This window comes from Lolium perenne, chromosome 2, assembly GCF_019359855.2.
Source record: "Lolium perenne isolate Kyuss_39 chromosome 2, Kyuss_2.0, whole genome shotgun sequence".
NCBI classification, from domain to species: domain Eukaryota; kingdom Viridiplantae; phylum Streptophyta; class Magnoliopsida; order Poales; family Poaceae; genus Lolium; species Lolium perenne.
This window is the reverse complement of record NC_067245.2, coordinates 321716768-321737516: the sequence shown is the minus strand read 5'-3', so window position 1 is coordinate 321737516 and position 20749 is coordinate 321716768. Positions and strand designations below refer to the sequence as shown.

Genomic DNA, 20749 nt, shown 5'->3' with positions numbered 1-20749 from the left:
TTTCAGATTTTATTAAACCAGGAGTATCTACACCTGAGTTCAGATCTGGTTTTTTGCAACTAAGAAGGGTACAAGTTAAAGTCTTATGTTGCAGAAACCTCTACTATGATATTTAAGAGTGTTAAAATGGACAATATATAAAGACACTATATATGATTCTACCCCAAAAAAAAATCATGTATCAACTTAAAAATAGATTTTCTTAAACCCAACTTTATTTTTGAAGACCATAAATAAATAGCTAAAATATTTAGTTTTTGCTCGAATGTATATTTCTAATTTTATAACCATTGTGGATAATATTTTGCTGCACCAATACAGATTATTAAGTACAATATAAAATACATGAGTTAAAACTTAAAAAAAACTATATCAACAAAAAGAGACAAAAATTTGGTAGAAAGAGTTATACAAAGTAAAAAATGTTTAGTATAAATAACTTCCATATCTAAGGAGTTACTTTTTCAGAAACATATTACCTCTATTTTTATGAGACTTCTAACTGCATCTTTTTCATTTTTGAAAATATTGGATACATGTAGCTCATGAACCATTAATGTTGTAATCTTTCAATACAGAAATATGCATAAAACAAGAATATGACAATTACATCTCTATATTATTCAATCGGATTTGTATTGTTGTATGAAAAATATGGGGACTACTACAAAGTAAACTAAAAATGTAAATGAGTCAAATCTTTTAAGTAATTGAACATCATCCTAGATTTTCTTTTCTATGTCAAATTTGCATTTAAAATTGTCATATGAAATTAATTGGAACACAATATGAAATTCACAGGATATTAAAAAAACAAAATGTAATCTGACACAATGAGTCGTAACAATGAAAGGACGAATAGAAGTGGTGGTTTCAAGCAATTGAAGTAGAGGATTTTATTCATGTCTCATTTTTTCGATAAAGAGAATATATTAAGGCATGTGTTTACATTGCCCCTACCCTCAAACTTAGAAGGGTAATGCGGTCTTTTGCCCATTAATTAGTTAGTTTATTTCATGTTTTAGTTAGTTTGATCCCACGAGAAATTTATCTCACCAGAATTGAAGAACGGTGAGAAAACCAAGCTAAAGATCTAAAGGATTGACAAGCACACGATGTCGTCAACTCCGAGATACCACCATGAATGTCAACATCAATGTGGGCAATAGTTGAGGCGTATTTATTCGTTCGGCCGCTACTCCCACCACCCAGCGGTGAACCACAACAGAAAAATCATAATCCTAAAAAACTAGACCGGAACAGAGGCCCCTCCCTTCTATCGTAGGAGCGGCAGGCGGAAGAGGAGACCGGCCCTCATGCCGACAACCTGGGGTGGGAGCAACGGTCGCCTTGAGTCTCGTGAGAGGAGCATAGGGAAAACCCCATTTTCGTATTTTTGACTTCGAGGAACCTTCGAAAACTCAAATCGACTTTTTTCTAAGCATTTTTTATGTACGGACACAGGACATGCCAGACGACTTGCTGCCTACCAGTTTGATGTTTTGCCGGAATTCGGTGACGTGTACCAAAGTACTAGGCAGCGGTAGTGGTGCTAGTGCTAGATTGTATAATCGGTTTCGCCAATCGATCAAATCATAGTGTGTTTCTTGTGTTCTGAATCATTTTGATGGCTTGCTGATGACCCACAAGTATAGGGGATCGCAACAGTCTTCGAGAGAAGTAAAACCCAATTTATTGATTCGACACAAGGGGAGACAAAGAATACTTGAAAGCCTTAACAGCGGAGTTGTCAATTCAGCTGCACCTGGAAACAGACTAGCTCGCAAGAGTTTATCAGTAGTAACAGTTTTATAGCAGTAGCAATAGTGAAGTAATAGCAGCAGAGTAACAAAGACAGCAGTAGTGATTTTAGTAAACAGCAGGATTAAACTACTGTAGGCACGGGGACGGATGAACGGGCGTTGCATGGATGAGAGAAACTCATGTAACAGTCAAGCAGGGCATTTGCAGATAATAATAAAACGGTATCCAAGTACTAATCAATCAATAGGCATGTGTTCCATATATAGTCGTACGTGCTCGCAATGAGAAACTTGCACAACATCTTTTGTCCTACCAGCCGGTGGCAGCCGGGCCTCTAGGGAAACTACTGGATATTAAGGTACTCCTTTTAATAGAGTACCGGAGCAAAGCATTAACACTCTGTGAACACATGTGATCCTCACATCACTACCATCACCTCCGGTTGTCCCGATTTCTGTCACTTCGGGGCCATTGGTTCCGGACAGCGACATGTGTATACAACTTGCAGGTAAGATCAAAAACAACGAATATCTTCATGAATCAATAACATGTTCAGATCTGAGATCATGGCACTCGGGCCCTAGTGACAAGCATTAAGCATAACAAGTTGCAACAATATCATAAAAGTAACATCTACGGATACTAGGCACTATGCCCTAACAATCTTATGACTATTACATGACCAATCTCATCCAATCCCTACCATCCCCTTCGGCCTACAGCGGGGGAATTACTCACACATGGATGGGGGAAACATGGCTGGTTGATGTAGAGGCGTTGGCGGTGATGATGGCGATGATCTCCTCCAATTCCCCGTCCCGGCGGAGTACCAGAACGGAGACTTCTGGCTCCCGCGACGGAGTTTCGCGATGTGGCGGCGTTCTAGAGGCTTTCTGGCAACTTCGACTTGTCTCCGTGCGTTTTTAGGTCGAGGCCGATAAGTAGTCCGAAGGAGGGCGTCGGAGGCCGGCCGAGGGGGCCACACCATAGGGCCGCGCGGCCCCCCCTAGGCCGCGCCGCCTTATGGTGTGGGGCCTTCGGGCCTCCACCTTACTTGTCCTTCTGGCTCCGTCAGTATTCTAGGAAAATAGGGCCTTCTGCATAAATTCCGAGGATTTTTCCGAAAGTTGGATTTCTGCACAAAAACCAGACACCAGAACAGTTCTGCTGAAAACAGCGTTAGTCCGTGTTAGTTGTATCCAAAATACACAAATTAGAGGCAAAACAATAGCAAAAGTGTTCGTGAAAGTAGATACGTTTTGGACGTATCAACTCCCCCCAAGCTTAGCTTATTGCTTGTCCTCAAGCAATTCAGTTAACAACTGAGCGATAAAAGAACTTTCACGAACACATTTGCTCATATGATGTATATATTCTCATGCTATGGCTAATACTTAAGCAGTTCATAATGAGATATATGCAAATAGGATCATCTAACAGCTATGTCAATCATGGAGAGGTACCAACAATTAATAATAAGCATCATGAATCATGTATATAAGCAGGATCGCAATGTTCATAAGAGAGTATGATAAAGTGGTATCTCGCTTGCCCGTATTTGATCGGCAAAACATAAATGCCCAGGCACCTCTGGAGTTCATAGAAAGACTAGAAGTAGTGATTGTCAAAAATAAAAGCATCAAAGTTATACCACAATCAATCATATTTTGAGACAAGCATATTATACTAAGAATGACAGTTGTGCTCTCAAGATAGTGCTCAAAGAAATAATGGAGACACAACATAGAAGTAAAAGATTGACCATTCGCAGAGGGAAGCAGGGATTAACATGCGCTAGAGCTTTTCATTTTTGAAATCAGGAGTAAAATCATTTTGAGAGGTGTTTGTCGTTGTCAACGAATGGTAATGGGTACACTAACTACCTCGCCAACCGGACTTCCAAGAGCGGCTCCCATGAATTATTTGCATGTTTATGTGGCACTCCTTCCAACCTTTCTTACACAAACCATGGCTAACCGAATCCTCGGGTGCCTGCCAACAATCTCATACCATGAAGGAGTGCCTTTTTATTTTAGTTTTATTATGATGATGACACTCCCCCCAACCTTTGCTTACACAAGCCATGGCTAACCGAATCCTTCGGGTGCCGTCCAACAATCACAAACCATGGAGGAGTGTCTATTTAGGTTAATTAATTTGGGACTGGGAATCCCGTTGCCAGCTCTTTTTGCAAAATTATTGGATAAGCGGATGTGCCACTAGTCCATATGAGAGTCCGTCAAAAGTAAATGACAAGGTTGAAAGCTAAACACCACATACTTCCTCATGAGCTATGAAACATAAACACAAATTGGGAAGCATTTTGAAGGTTTTAAAGGTAGCGCATGAGAATTTACTTGGAATGGTTTGAAATGCCATGCATAGGTATTTATGGTGGACACTCTGGAATAACTTGGTTTTCATGTGTTTGGAAGCACGAGCAGCGTTCCCGCTCAGTACAAGTGAAGGCTAGCAAAAGACTAGGGAGCGACAAATCAAGAGAGCGAATCGTCATAATCATGCTTGCGGCAAAATAAATTAATGGAGGCATAAAAGTGATACAAGAACTCTGAAGCAATATAAATCATCGAGGCTTAATTGACTTTGGTTCAGTCATATGCATGCGTGAGCATGTGCCAAGTCGATATAAATGAATTATTCAGAGGAGGATACCACAATGCCATACCTACTTATGAATAAAACAATGCAAGCAAACATCCATGACATGCTACTCATATTAATAGATTGGAGCTAAACATGAGAGATCATAAACTACTAGACTTTCTCAAATAACATATACCTCACATGAACCAACTAAGCATGCTCACATGGATGAGTATATGTACAAAAATGAAAACAAATAGAGTTCATACCAGCCTCTCACCACAATCAGATTGTCGTAGATCGTCATTATTGCCTTTCACTTGTGTAGCTTGGATAATATGAAATGAAAACCACGCTCCAGCCACCGAAGACCATTGAACTCAAGATGAACTTTACAAACCAAAGAAGAACAGCAAATATTTTTGGTGTTTTCGAATTGCAAACAAGAACAAAAGGAAACAAGCAAACAAAGCAAAATCTTTTTGGGTTTTCTTATAGCAAACTAGCAATAGCAAATAAAGCGAAACAAATGCAAGAAACCAAAGCAAACAAATGGTGAAGAGAAACAACAGAAATATTTTTGGTCTTTTTATGTTTTGGGAAAGAAACAAAACAAGAACAAGAAAATGAAAACTAAAAGAAACACAGCAAAGCGAGATGGCAGAAATCTGCCAAAACCTGACAGCAGTACAGAAATCGATTTTTACAAAAATCTTACGTTGCTCAGCTCGAAACGTGTTCAACTAATGAAAGTTAGATAACAACCTGGGGAACCTGCACAAAAATTGGCAGCTCAAAATAACGTTCTGGCTGTGCGCACGAATTTTTCTAGTAACAGTCCAGAATCTGTTTTCAGGCAGCACTTCCCCAAATATCATCTCCCTCTCATTAGAAAACCACTCAAAGAGACTAAACAAGTATGTGCAAGTATCCAGCAACCATAATATGCAAAGAATGAGTGATGCCGGTATACCTCCCCCCAAGCTTAGGCTTTTGGCCTAAGTGGAGTTCAATCCCATCGAGGATCGCTGTTCCTCGCCGGTGGATAATTCATGGCGTAGTCATAGTAAAGTTCCTGTGCAGAAGAAAAGCGTGGAGGCTCCACATGTCCAACATGTTGATGCAAGGAACTGGCTGCATCGGATGATGAGTCGAGGTGCTCCTCGACCTCCGTGTCGTCTCTTGCATGATGGCCTCCTCCCTCTATGTGTGCATCCAGTGCACCTTCTGTGACCGACCAATCTTCCCTGGAATCAAGGTTAGACAGAACAGGCGCAGGCAATCTTACTAGTTTCTCAGTTTTCTTAGTTATTCTCCAGACTTTCTTATAAAATGTCATCTTGTAAAACAGGTTACCCAAGTTGGAGGAATCAGAAACAAATTCATGTTTAATCATAGAGGCTATGTCAAGTTTTTCTATGGAGAATGGAATATCAAAATGATGAGGTTCTACATTATGAAAAGCTAGTAAACGAGAGGCGATGAGACCTCCACAAATTCCACCTTTCTCACGGTTAGTAGCGAGTCTATAAGCTATCAATGCCCCCAAATTATAAGTCCTACTACTTTGCAGTGCCGCAGCTAGAAAAGCTAAATCCGGGATAGAAAGTTTACCACCAATCTTTCTAGCAAGAACGCATTTAGTAATGAAATAGGCAAAGTAGCGGATAGCCGGGAGCTGAATGCTAGTGATTTTACCACTATCCTCTGAGAAACTCCTTCCATAGCAAATCATCTTGAAGAGGCTTAAGAGTTCTTGCGGCGATCCCCTTATCTTCTCGCATGATCCCCATTGCGGTACTCTAATTGCTGCACAAAAATCACTGAATGGCAAGTTGACAGCTTTATTGTAAATTTTATACTGAACCGTGGGGTTAGATCGCGACCAATTGAACTTAAAGTCCTGCACAAAAGACATAGTTAATTTTGCATATTGTCTTGGCTCTCCTTCAACAAAATCACTCAGCCCTGCTCGAGAAATTAGACTCCGAACATCTTCCAATATTCCCGCGCTTCTCATGAAATCCGCGCACGGGTAGTAAGAGGGGTATACTCCCTCTTCACGATTCACTCTCATAACTTGTTGGACCTCCAATTCTTGTTGGTTAAGTTGATATCTACTCCACTCCATTTTCTGAAATTTTCAACAAACAATATAAAATTTGATTTGGTGACATATAATCAAGGGGAACTACTATAGGAACTTGCTAGAGTACTAATCATGCATCAAAACTAGTTTCTACCACTTAGAACAAGCATGCAAGCTCACTAAACATGTTACCTACAGCAGCAAAATATTCAAGATATACTCCACCAAACAAAATTCTACTTGGATAATCGGAGGAGTCACATACCGAAGAGCACATGTGCCAAATCTCAGACAGAAATCTGGGCTGAGCAAAGAGATCGAAAAATCCTGAGCTCTTGAGCAAAAACGCGAGTGAGAGAAAGCTGGTTCGAGTTTTTTCGGGAGAGAGAAGATGCTGGGAGAAAGAGATGAAATAGTGGGGCAAGGAGGGGCCCACACCACAGGGTGGTGCGCCCACCTCCTTGGCCGCGCCGGCTGGTGGTGTGGCACCCTGTGGTGCCCCACAGGTCATCCTCTGGTGCTCCCAGGTGCCTCGTTGAAAAATAGGACCAACGGTATAATTTTTGTGAATTTTTGAAAACTTTGAAAAATGCACATTTCTGGGTATTAAGTTTATTATTACTGGCCAGGAAATTTTTTGAAATCTCCAATTAACTAAGGAACTTTGCAAATTAAAAGTGCTACAGCAACTAGAGCAAGTGGAGGAAGAAAGAGATGTTGTTTACCTCCTCTATGCATATAAAAAGTATTTGTTAACAAGGTTGATCAAGTCTTGCCACCAAATAAATTTTACATAGCATAAGAAGAAATAAACCTCAAATCAATCATGTTACCTTGAATTGTATTGATATGGATCCAATCACGAGAGTTTGATATTCTTCTTTAGGCTCATATATAGGACAATCAATAGTTCCCACTTTGATAGTTCTCACATTAGAAATAGTATTAACTCCACACGCTTTCTCAATCCTCTTGGGAAAATAAACGGTATGCTCCCTATCATCAACATTGAAAGTAACCTTTCCTTTATTGCAATCAATAACAGCCCCTGCGGTGTTAAGAAAAGGTCTCCCAAGAATAATAAACATATTATCATCTTCAGGCATTTCCAACACAACAAAATCAGTTAATATCAAGCAGTTATTAGTAACTTGAACAGGAACATCCTCACATATACCAACAGAAATAGCAGTAGATTTATCAGCCATTTGCAAAGATATATCAGTAGGTATCAACTTATCTAAGTAAAGTCTCTTATAAAGAGAAAAAGGCATAACACTAACACCGGCTCCCAAGTCACATAGAGCAGTTTTAACATAATTATTCTTAATAGAACAAGGAATAGTAGGTATACCTGGATCGCCCAACTTCTTTGGAACTTTGCCATTGAAAGAGTAATTAGCAAGCATAGTGGAAATTTCCTCATTGGGGATTTTCCTTTTGTTAGTAACAATATCTTTCATATACTTTGAATAAGGAGGCAATTTAATAGCATCAGTCAAAGGGATTTGTAAGAATAAAGGTTTCATCCAATCACAAAATTTATTATAGTGTTCTTCTTCCTTTGATTGTAGTTTCTTAGCAGGAAAGGGCGTTTGCTTTTGAACCCAAGGTTCTCTTTCATTACCATGTTTCTTAGCAATAAAATCTTCTTTAGTGTACTTTTTATTTTTAGCATGCTTTTCAGGTTCTTCTTCAACATCTTCTTTATCAGAAGCATCATTCTTATCATTATCTTTATCATGTTCATTACCACTTTCAGTTTCAGCATCAGAAATAGAAATACTATTAGGATCATTAACAGGTTCAGAGGATTCTACAACATTCTTATGTTTCTTTTTCTTTTTCTTAGATGGAGCACTAGTTTTAGTTCGTTGAGAATCTTGTTCAACTCTTTTGGGATGCCCCTCAGGATATAAAGGATTCTGGGTGGAAACACCACCTCTAGTTGTTACTTCATAAGCCTGTTTTTCTTTAGAATTATTTTCCAACAAGTCATTTTGCACTTTAGTGAGTTGATCAATTTGAGTTTGAACCATATGAAAATTTTTAACAAGCATCTTAACATCATTGGAGGTTCTCTCTACAATATCATGCAATTCACTAATAGCTCGAGAATTTTCCATTAAATGATTCTCTACTCTCATATTAAAATTTTCTTGCTTAACAATATAATTATCAAACTCATCTAAGCATTGTGCAGGAGGTTTCGAATACGGAATATCTTCCCTAGTAAAGCGTTGAAGGGAGTTTACCTCAATCATGGATGAAGGGGGAATTATCTCACATATATCTTCTATGGGAGGAAGATTCTTCACATCTTCAGATTTAATACCTTTCTCCTTGAGAGACTTCTTGGCTTCCCTCATATCTTCATCATTCAATTTAATTAAACCCCTCTTCTTTAATATTGGCGTTGGAGTTGGTTCAGGCGTAGTCCAATCATCATGATTCCGGCCTATTTTAGCCAATAATTCTTCAGCGTCGTCTGGAGTTCTTTTCCTGAAAACACAACCAGCTCAACTATCCAGGTATGCCCTAGACTCAATGGTTAGTCCACTATAAAATATATCAAGTAAATCATGCTTTTCCAAATCATGATCAGGCCGAGCTCTAATAAGAGAGCAAAATCTCGCCCAAGCCTCAGGCAATTTCTCTCCATCTCCCTGGTCAAAATTATAAATTCTCTGCAAAGCAATATGTTGAGCACTAGCAGGAAAGTATTTACGGAAGAAAACATCAAGCAATTCTTTTGGACTTTTAATAGAATCAGGTGGCAAACTATTATACCAAGTTTTAGCGTCATCCTTTAATGAGAATGGAAAGATTTTAGCAACAAAGTAAGTACGCTTCTTAACATCATCAGAAAACAAGCTACTTAGAGTAGATAACTCAATCATGTGTTCAACAACACTTTCTTTTTCAGTACCACAAAAGGGTGTTTTCTCAACAATAGCTATATGAGATAGATCAAGAGAAAAATCATAATCTTTATCCTTAATGTTTATAGGAGATGTGGCAAATTTAGGATCAGGAGACAGTTTATATCTAACAGCATGTTCTGCAAGCAATTTTTTAATTTTTCTTGCATCAGTAGTAGCATTGCATTTTTCAATAAAATCATCATTAAGCTCCACATAATCTTCATCAGGATCATCACAAGAATAATCAAGTTCAGGTGAATTAACAGGTGTAGTAGCATTAGGAGTTTCAGTATTTTCAATTTGTCTAGACCTAGCAATCGTAGCATCTAGAAAAGATCCCAATGAACCACTATCATCAAGCACAGCAGAAATATTATCAATATTATGAGAGTTTTCAGATTCAGCAGAAGTACCCGCATGTGAAGCATGTGGCGGTGAAACAAGTTTATCAATCACAGATGGTGAATCAAGAGCAGCAGAGGTACTCAGAGTTGTACCTTTTCTTGTAGTGGATGGTAATATGGCGACCTTAGTATCGCAAGGTTTACCCATGATGGAGAATTTGCAGCGAACAATATCAATCCAAGTGAACTTCCAAATAAAGCTATGCTCCCCGGCAACGGCGCCAGAAAATAGTCTTGATGACCCACAAGTATAGGGGATCGCAACAGTCTTCGAGAGAAGTAAAACCCAATTTATTGATTCGACACAAGGGGAGACAAAGAATACTTGAAAGCCTTAACAGCGGAGTTGTCAATTCAGCTGCACCTGGAAACAGACTAGCTCGCAAGAGTTTATCAGTAGTAACAGTTTTATATCAGTAGCAATAGTGAAGTAACAGCAGCAGAGTAACAAAGACAGCAGTAGTGATTTTAGTAAACAAGCGGGATTAAAATCGTAGGCACGGGGACGGATGAACGGGCGTTGCATGGATGAGAGAAACTCATGTAACAGTCAAGCAGGGCATTTGCAGATAATAATAAAACGGTATCCAAGTACTAATCAATCAATAGGCATGTGTTCCATATATAGTCGTACGTGCTCGCAATGAGAAACTTGCACAACATCTTTTGTCCTACCAGCCGGTGGCAGCCGGACCTCTAGGGAAACTACTGGATATTAAGGTACTCCTTTTAATAGAGTACCGGAGCAAAGCATTAACACTCCGTGAACACATGTGATCCTCACATCACTACCATCCCCTCCGGTTGTCCCGATTTCTGTCACTTCGGGGCCATTGGTTCCGGACAGTGACATGTGTATACAACTTGCAGGTAAGACAAAAAACAACGAATATCTTCATGAATCAATAACATGTTCAGATCTGAGATCATGGCACTCGGGCCCTAGTGACAAGCATTAAGCATAACAAGTTGCAACAATATCATAAAAGTAACATCTACGGATACTAGGCACTATGCCCTAACAATCTTATGACTATTACATGACAATCTCATCCAATCCCTACCATCCCCTTCGGCCTACAGCGGGGGAATTACTCACACATGGATGGGGGAAACATGGCTGGTTGATGTAGAGGCGTTGGCGGTGATGGCGGCGATGATCTCCTCCAATTCCCCGTCCCGGCGGAGTGCCAGAACGGAGACTTCTGGCTCCCGCGACGGAGTTTCGCGATGTGGCGGCGTTCTGGAGGGTTTCTGGCGACTTCGACTTCTCCCCCTGCGTTTTTAGGTCGAGGCCGATAAATAGTCCGAAGGAGGGCGTCGGAGGCCGGCCGAGGGGGCCACACCACAGGGCCGCGCGGGCCCCCCTGGGCCGCGCCGCCCTATGGTGTGGGGCCCTCGGGCCTCCACCTTAATTGTCCTTCTGGCTCCGTCAGTATTCTGGGAAAATAGGGCCTTCTGCATAAATTCCGAGGATTTTCCCGAAAGTTGGATTTCTGCACAAAAACGAGACACCAGAACAGTTCTGCTGAAAACAGCGTTAGTCCGTGTTAGTTGTATCCAAAATACACAAATTAGAGGCAAAACAATAGCAAAAGTGTTCGGGAAAGTAGATACGTTTTGGAGGTATCACTTGCGCTCAGCCTTCTTTTGTTTTTCAGAAATCAAATCAATCATCCTGTGGAGAAGAGTAGACACAACCTGAAAGAAAAGAAAACGAAACGAAACCCCATTGACACGATAAACTGCCTATCGGCTTGCGCCTAGGTTCCTTAGCTTCTTTGTGCCATTTGGTTCACTTGTGATCCTTCTATAAATAACACTCTATTCCTATCTAATTGATTGGCAGTTTAACTGCCCGTTCCTCAACAACAACAACAAAAAAACTGCCTCGACTTTTCTCAACCAACCTTGGACTAGTTGTATATACTTCGGTTCCGTTATCGGGATACTACTAAATTATTACCGCGTAAATTAGTATACTGCTAATGATGAGTGATTGCTTGTAGAAGTGGTTTCTGGGTTGCCATGACTGCTATGCTACTGCATTTCTTATTTTTTTGGGAAAAAAGATGCTACTTTCTCCGATCTATAAGAAATGTAAGAAATACATATTTTAATTAATAAAATAAACTGAAATGCACATACCTATTATAGATGAGAGGGTACTTCTTTACGGCTATACTAGTCCCCTTTGACTGCTACGAGCTCAGAACGTGAGCGTGTTGACCACACTGTGTGAGCCTCTGCGCTGCTCCTATACAGCTATACTCTGACGAGTCTGACTACTATGGGCTTAAATCCTGAGTCGGTTGACCAGCACAAGACCATGGTCAGTACTAGGCTAGCTAGTCTGATAATAAGCTCAGAGCACAAGTGTGTTGACCAAGACAGAATATTGCAGAGCCAGCCAGCCTGCCTGCCTCCTGGTGTGCTGCATCTCCAACCGGCTGACCCAAACGGACGCGCTGGGCCGTCCGTTCTGGGCCGTTTGGGTGGCCGAGCGGACGCGCGGACGGAGCCCCGCGTCCGCGCGTCCGTTTGGGTCGCGCCCTGCGCCCAACGCGGCACGTTTGGGTCGCGGCCCCGTACAGTACTTTTTATTGTAAATCCACTATAAAAACACAAAATAAATTGTAGAAAATTTATAAAATAGTTCAAATGCTCAAAATTTATTACACATTACATTGTCCACGTAATGAAGGATAAAGTATTATTCAAAAAAATAATGAAAAAACGATACAAATGATCTAGGCTTCCGGATTTCCTTCATCATCGTTGTTTGCAGCATTGTTGCCTACATGCTGCCAGACGTGCTCGATCAAATCTGCCTGCAGCTGGTTGTGTACAGCTAGATCTCGAATTTCATGGTGTGCATGAAGAACTTCCTGGAATGATGCCGGGCCACGTTGAGGAGTAACCAACTCTCCCTGGCCCTCCCAGTCACTATCATAGAGTGAATCATCCCGCTCTACCTCAACAATCATGTTATGCATGATTACACATGCGGTCATCACCTCCCACAGAGTTTGCACATCCCAGGCTCTGGCAGGGTGTCTGACGATAGCCCAACGAGCTTGGAGGATGCCAAACGCCCGCTCGACATCTTTCCGGGCTGCCTCCTGCTCTTTGGCAAACCTTGCCTCCTGCTCTGAGTTGGGTTTTCGGATTGTCTTCACAAGTGTAGCCCAAGGTGGATAGATACCATCAGCAAGGTAGTACCCCTTGGTGTAGTGGTGGCCATTGATCTCAAAATCCACATCAGGGGACTGACCGTACGCTAGCCTATCAAACACCGGAGAGCGCTGAAGCACATTGATGTCATTGTGCGAGCCAGCCATTCCGAAGAATGAGTGCCAAATCCATGTATCCTGTGAAGCAACAGCTTCAAGAATGACTGTGCACCCCTCAGAATGGCCACTGTATGCCCCCTGCCAACCAAAGGGGCAGTTCTTCCACTCCCAGTGCATGCAGTCTATGCTGCCAAGCATCCCAGGAAACCCCCTGGAAGCGTTGATTGACAACAGACGAGCTGTGTCCGCTGCATTAGGTTGCCGGAGGTACTCTTCTCCGAACGAACCGATCACAGCTCTGCAAAACCTGTACATCGCTTCCAAGCCGGTAGACTCACTCATGCGCGTGTACTCATCTACGAAATCACCGGCAACACCATATGCAAGCATCCTAATCGCTGCCGTGCATTTCTGGTACGAAGAGAGGCCTACCTTGCCAATTGCATCCACTTTCGCGTGGAAGTAGTCGTCGTAGAGCTTGACGCCATCCATTATCCGGCGGAACAATGGTCTGGACATCCGAAAACGACGGCGAAACAAGGCCGGCGTGTACAATGCCTTGGGTTGGAAGTAATCGGTGAAGAGCTGGTCGTGGCCGCGTTCTCTTTTGCGGTCCAAGGCGGCGGCGCGCCCCGGCAAGGACCCCCGGTGCACGGGGATCTGCGAGACAACGTGATCGTGGATGATCAGCGCAGCATCCGTGAAAAATTCGTCGTCCGAGTCCTCGTCGGACGACGTGTCGATGAAGTTCTTGAAGAAGTAGTCGTCGTCGCTGTCCATGATCTACAGATGAAGAGGGACAAATTTTAGTATGCCCATTTCATCGAACACCTCGCACGCGGAGGCCATCCAATGCGTCAGTAGGGACCTGCAGGCCATGGTCGTGTCGGCCGACTTGCGGTCTGCGAACACGGTGCACGAGAGCTCACCACCGGCGGCAACGGCGCAGCTGCGAACGGCGGGAGGTCTCGCGACAGTGGGAGGACAGCGGCGACGGCGACGGCGTCCTCCGACTCTGCTACGACGCGGCGAAAGCAGCGCGGGGCCGCGTCCTATGCTTCCGCCCCGCTTGCCGGCGTGTCGGCGACGGTGGCCGGCGTCGACGCCTCTCCCAAATCGCCGGTCCTTGGCTGGCGGCGGAGCGGCAGGAGATGTGTGCGAGGGGTTTGTGTTTTGGGAGACAGACAGGCGGGCCAGGGGCGGACAAGGGGAGGACGCGAGCGACCAGCATCCGGCGTCCGCGGCCACGCAAACTCGTCCCAGATTTGGGCCGGGTTTGGGTCGTCCCGGACGCCGCGGCCATCCGTTTTAGGGATAAGTCCGCGCGCTGGGCCGCGTTTTTGTCCGGCTGGACCCAAACGGACGCGCGGGCGCGGTTTGGATCGCGCGGTTGGAGATGCCCTAAGCTGGTCGTCCCACGTTCAGACACGTTTGTCGCCTAAAATATAGTATTCCACGATTCTCATGTTCCGTGTACCCTAAACAACCCGCACGCTTTCATATATACTCCGTAGTATATTTCACAATGCCACACCACAACAGAAGATCCATGTACTGATGTAGTACCACCATTATAGGATGTGATTCATTTTTCGTTGTTTGTTGGAGTTATCATCTGCTACATGCATCAACAATTCTACTTTCACAAGGTTGTTTAAACTTCGTGTAGATTTTGCGTAAGGGCATGAGCAATGGTTGCATACATAACTAGCTGCTTCATGTAAAAAAGTTGTCAGAAGCAACATGGTTAATTTTATGTCTCCAATGAAACCTACAATTTTAGTCGGAAAAAAGAGAGAAGGAACCCCACAAATAAGACACTATGCATCTCTTTCTCTCTCCAAAAAGCATACTTTTAAGGCTTAAGATCCCACTTCCTAAGAGGAGGCTGCCTCCTCATCCGAACCTACTTTGGACCACCCGAATCTAGTTAAATGTGTGAGGCAGTAGCTCTAGGATAGTGCATTGGGCATGCCCTAAGGGCATGAGAAATGGTGGCATACACAACTAGCTGCTCCATATAAAAAAGTTGTAAGAAGCAACATGGTGAATTTTATCTCTCCAATGAAAGCTACAACTTTAGTCAGAAAAAAGAGAGAAGGAACCCCACAAATATGACTCGATGTATCTCTTTCTCTCTCCAAAAAGCATGCTTTTAGGACTGAAAATCCCAATTCTTGAAGAGGAGGCTGCCTCCTCATCCGAACCTACTTTGGACCACCCGAACCTAACTAAAGGTGTGAAGCAACACCTCAAGAGCAGTGCATTGGGCATGCCCTAAGTTTCCTTGTTGTGATATAGTCCTAAAACTTCAGTGAAAATTTTCCAGCGCCTTCAGATTCAATAAATATTTAATCACTCCATGTATGTGTAATAAAGGCACCGGTGAAGTTGCTCTTACTACAATGAACTAACAAACTTGCCTCTTTCGTCCACCTTAATCAACCCACACACCTTTGCAGATACTCCCTCCGTCTCAGTTTACTAGTCTTTCCTGTATCTTAGGTCGCCAATTTGACCTACATAATTTAACTTATATAATACTAAAATTATATCATTAGAAAATAGAACATCTAAACTTTCTAATGATATAATTTTTATAATATATAACTAATGCTAACTTGATCAAATTTGCGACCTAGAGGTACGTGCACGCATAATAAACTATGAGAGAGGAAGTATTTGACAATGTGACGCCATAATAGGATGTATTTTTCTATTTACCTGTTGGAGTTATCATCTGGTTCATCTCCAATTCATTGTCCATAATTTTAGCTGGCATGTCCTCCCTCATGCTGTCTTTGTCAAGCACCAGACTTGTGCTCACCTCCAAGGAACACCGGTACAAGTATTTTTCAAAGATGTCATTTTCGTGTAAATTCTCTATAATTCTTTTTTGCGGCAAAGAAGATATACTCCAGAGTCCAGACAGTGAATATTCATGAAAACTTTAAAGGGGAAAATGAGTATGGCTTAAACAGAACCTCCACGAGAGATACTAGATCATAGACTGATACTACTACCACTCTCGTGGCTAAGGTCTTCGAGACCGTATCTTTTGATGGATCTTGTAGGGACCACACACAACAAGGAGGGCGCCACTCCATTGAGTTCTGCTACGCGCGCAACAACATCGAGTTTTAGGTCATACATGTCCCTCGAGCTCTTAGCGCCAGAAGAAGAGAGGGAAGAGGGGAGGGAGAAGGCCTTGTTGGGGGACGGTGGTGTATTCTCTAAGAGAGAGTTTGTGCGGCGGTAATTATAAGTACTGCCTCTCTCCGGCATGCTTTTTTTTTGCATGATCTTTGATGCATTACTTTAACTACTAATTTATATCAGAATTTTTTCATTTCATATATCTTTACACGGAGTACTAATTTTGTGGATATATTGGAACTACATTTCATAGTCAGACTGGTACGTTGTTAACCAACCGAAATAAAGTGTGCCTTACATTTTAGGACCGAAAGAGTATTACATATTATAAAAAGTACTATAGATTTCAAAAAGGTAATAAAAATTTAAGCATGATGCTAATAGTAGATTCCAATAAGTCATAAAACATATTCTAAAGAACAAAATCCATTTCCCCCTTTAAAATTTTCACTTAACTCATATTTTCTCCCCCAAAGACATTATTTGGCTCACTAAACCCTTCTAAATTATCTCTAGTGGTCCATTTAAGCCCCTTAAGCTGGGATTTTGACCCAACATTTTGAACCGGATCAGAGGGTTAAATGGGCCATTATTTATAGTTTATGGGAATTTTGTGAGCCAAATAAAATTTAGAGAGTATGAGCCAAAGTGAAAAGTTTGAGAGGGGAAACGAACTTTATTCTTTTAAGAAACACATTGTTGTATTGAGATTGTATCAATCTCAACCGTGTTGTACGAAACTCAAAGGGAAAAGGCATGATTCGAAAACAAAACTTCCTGCTTTCCTATGTTTTTTCTCCGTTTTACCAAGAAGATATGGTTGATTTGAAAGAAATAACATGTCCGGAGAAAAAAAGAGCTGAAGAGCCCTCGACCAGCTACCGAACCTTTTCTCATGGGTACTGCCTGCGACAGGACAAGCTTTTCTTTTTTCAGGTTTTGGGGACCGAGGAGAAACAGAGGGACAGACAGCAAGACGACTGCTCGCTGCTCACCTATCTTATGATATTCTGATGAAATTCGGTGACGTGCACACAAGTACTCCGCAACGATGGTGATGTTAAATTGTATACTCGGTTTAATCAATCATTCGGAATGTGTCTCATGTAGTATAATATGTTGAAGCAGACATGAGCGGCAGCAGACATGCTGACGAGAAGACTGCACGCACCCTGAAACGAAACGAAACCCCCTTGATTCGGTAGAGAACTCCAACGGCTTTTCCCAACCAACGGCGGCAAGGAAGAACGTTGTCCACGAAAATAATACTCCATGATTGTTTTATACTAGTACTACTAAATTAAGTTAACCATTGCTTTCAAAAAAAATTAAGTTAACCCTTTGTTTACTACTCCGATCTAGTAGGACTACTCCCAACGATGAGGCATTGAGGCGATTGCTTGCTTGCAGAACAGGCTTGTTGGTCGCGGAATGCTGCTACCACCATTTGAGTAGCATACTACACTATCCTCTTCAGACCATTCAGCTCAGGACGTAGTGGTGTCTGGTGTGTTGACCACGGCAGAACATTGTGGAGTCACCCTACCTGACACGCACTGGTCGTCCCGTGTTCGTACGCGTTTGTCGCGGTGGGATTCATCGATGATTCTTGCCCTTCTTCGTCGCCCTGTCGTTGGGAGCTTGCGATCTATTATCCGGGCAAACAAATCATCCTAGTTCAGGGAACGATTGCAAAACATCTACTGAAGAATAAGAAGAGTAGACATCATGACACGTTCCTGAAACTCAAACCCTTTGATTCCGTGAACTGCCTCTGCTTTTGTCAACCAACGGCCACGGGTCGTACGTGGTCGACCAAATAACAATACTCTCTCTTTTACAGTTTATTAGGCGTATGGGTGCCCCTAGGTCGCAAATTTGATCAAGTTAGCATTAGTTATATGTTATAAAAATTATATCATTAGAAAGTTTAGATGTTCTATTTTCCAATGATATAATTTTTGCATTATATAATTTAAATTATATAGATTAAATTGGCGACCTAGGGATACGGGAAAAACTAGTAAACTGAGACTGAAAGAGTAAATTAGTTGCACTTGCGATTCCATAATTTTTTTTGCGGGTAACGATTTCATAATTGTGGATACTAAATTAATAGTGCTGCTAATGATGAGGTGATTGCTTGTACGAGTACAACTGGTATGTTCGTTGCCGACTGCACAAAAAAAAATCAGATCAAGATATGCTACTCCTCTACAGCTATACTGCTAGTCTACTCTGACGACTGCACGTACAGCTATACATCGAGAGGGGGGTCGACGAAATCCTAACCGACATACTTCAGCAGGCGGCGAGCTTGGTGTGTGATTGGTGACCTACGTTGGAGTGGGAACTTCGTCCACCAAGCCCTGTTGGCTCGCTTGCAACCCTGCCAGCCGATGTTCAGTTTCGGCACTAGCTCAACACCGTTGGTTGATGGTCTCACATCCTCCGCCTGGCAAGTGGTCGACTGTTTGTCTACGTGAGTTTTTGTTTTGCTATTTATTCTTGTGTTTGGTTTTGTCAATCAAATTCAACATAGGCAATTGTGTAATGTAGATGAAGAGCTTGAGGGTGTTTATCTTCAATGACTCTTCGTCATTGTCGGAGGAGGAAGACGCGATGACATCGAGATGGCCGCCTCCGTGATCTTGAACGACGAGACTCACGATCATAGTCAAACTGTTTGTACATCAACCGAGATAGAGCGCAGGGCCACACCAAGCTTATGAGGGATTACTTCAACCCGGTGCAACCTATTCAAAGAAGTATTTTCAACGGCCACTTTGGATGCACAATAGTCTCTTCATCACGGTTGCAAAAGTCGAGGAGAAACATTATGATTGGCTGAAGTTGAGGAGGATTGCATCCGAGAGATCAGGGCGAGCACATTGTTCGTGGCCCCGTTGAGTATTGAAAAACAAAAGTTTTATGGAAATAATGACATCTTGTATCATCTTGCATAACATAATTATTGAAGATAAGTGTGACATGGCTGAAAAAACTTTCGGTAAACCTCCAATGTAGATTGAGCCAGAACATGATGCAAACCGGATACATGGAGATGCATAGTTAGATGAAGATGATCTTGTTGAGCATCACATTCATTCATGCTATTCACTTTATTTGAATCCTTTGCCATCTGTTTGGCGTTAAATGATTTGGTTTATAATCTTAGAAACTTTATTCTTTCCTAATCCTTCTATTTTACTTATTTGGTCGGTTTACGTAAATTTGGCTTCGAATAATTTTGTTTGGAAACAAATTAGGAAGTTAAGTCTAAAGATCAGTCTAAATTATAAAGAGAGCTCTCGAAGCGGTAGCAGTGTGTTGACCAAGATAGAACATTGTGGACAGAGTCAAGTCTGCTGCCGTGCTGCAGCTACGTTTGATGGACTGCTCCCTTCTTCTCTGTCCTTTATCCGAACCAGCTACAGGACATAATTTTTCAGGTTTTCGGGATCGAGGGTGAACAAAGAGGCATACAGCAAGACGATTGATCACCTATTTGATATATTCTGATGAAATTCGGTGACGTGCACACAAGCACTCCACAACGATGGTGATGCTAAATTGTCTACTGGGTTTAATCAATCATCTTTTCTTTCTCGAAAATCATGAGCGGCAGCAGACTTGTTGCGGAGAAGAGTACACGGCCCTAAAAACATGAAACCCTTTGATTTGGTAAACTGCCTCGACTTTTCTCAACCAACCATGACGGCGTGTGAGTTGTTGAAGAAATAACACTTTAATTGCACTTGCGATTCCTGGATACTGCTGCTAGATTAGCTTTTGGGGTTGCACCATTGTGGATACTAATAAATTAGTAGTGCTAATGAGGAGCGATTACTTGTAAAGTGCTCTCTTGTTTGCCGACTGCTACCACTGAACGGAAATCCGTTTCTTTATTATAGGTGTAGATCTCTTCTCTATTCAGCGAGCAATTCGATCGGGATGCCCCTGTTTAACAAGTTCCCGTTGATACTGTGTTGTTATTTACATATTAGATGTTTAATAATTCCAGTAACTTATCGGGTGTAAATTTTGTTGACACTGCATTTCGTACGCAAAGTTTTATGGAAAACAATTGATATCACATATAGAAAAGATAATTTTCGATGCTTCAAAATAGCTAGTCATGATATTTTTTGTTGGCTTTTTTACACACGCTACATAAAATGTCTTCTTCCGCTGAATATTTAATTGCAAACATAGAATATATTGTATACACACTGAATTTTTGAATAACTTTTTATCATTTAAAAAAGAATTTAAAATATAATTTTTACAATAGGTGCATCTAGACCTACAGTAGTCGCCTTTAACGACTACGAGCTCAAAGCGTTAGTGTTTTGGCCAGAGCACGACATTGTCATAGTTTGTCATACTCCTATGCTAGTTGACTGTATATGCTTAACAGTGGGCATAAACAAATTTCTAGTTGATTGTTTTTTTGCACATATAAACTACTTTTAAAGCCATCTCGCCCTAACTTATTAACGTCGTATTGTTTAT

The 20749-nt window shown here is 41.9% G+C and overlaps 1 protein-coding gene across 1 annotated transcript; it reads right to left on the bottom strand.

Annotated features, from left to right (window-relative positions):
* Positions 1 to 12321: 12321 nt before the first annotated feature.
* Positions 12322 to 14361, bottom strand: LOC139835366 (uncharacterized). Its single transcript, XM_071825216.1, has one exon. It carries the CDS (start codon positions 13856 to 13858, stop codon positions 12536 to 12538), a length of 1323 nt encoding a protein of 440 aa, XP_071681317.1. The 5' UTR covers positions 13859 to 14361; the 3' UTR covers positions 12322 to 12535.
* Between the last annotated feature and the right edge of the window lie 6388 nt (positions 14362 to 20749).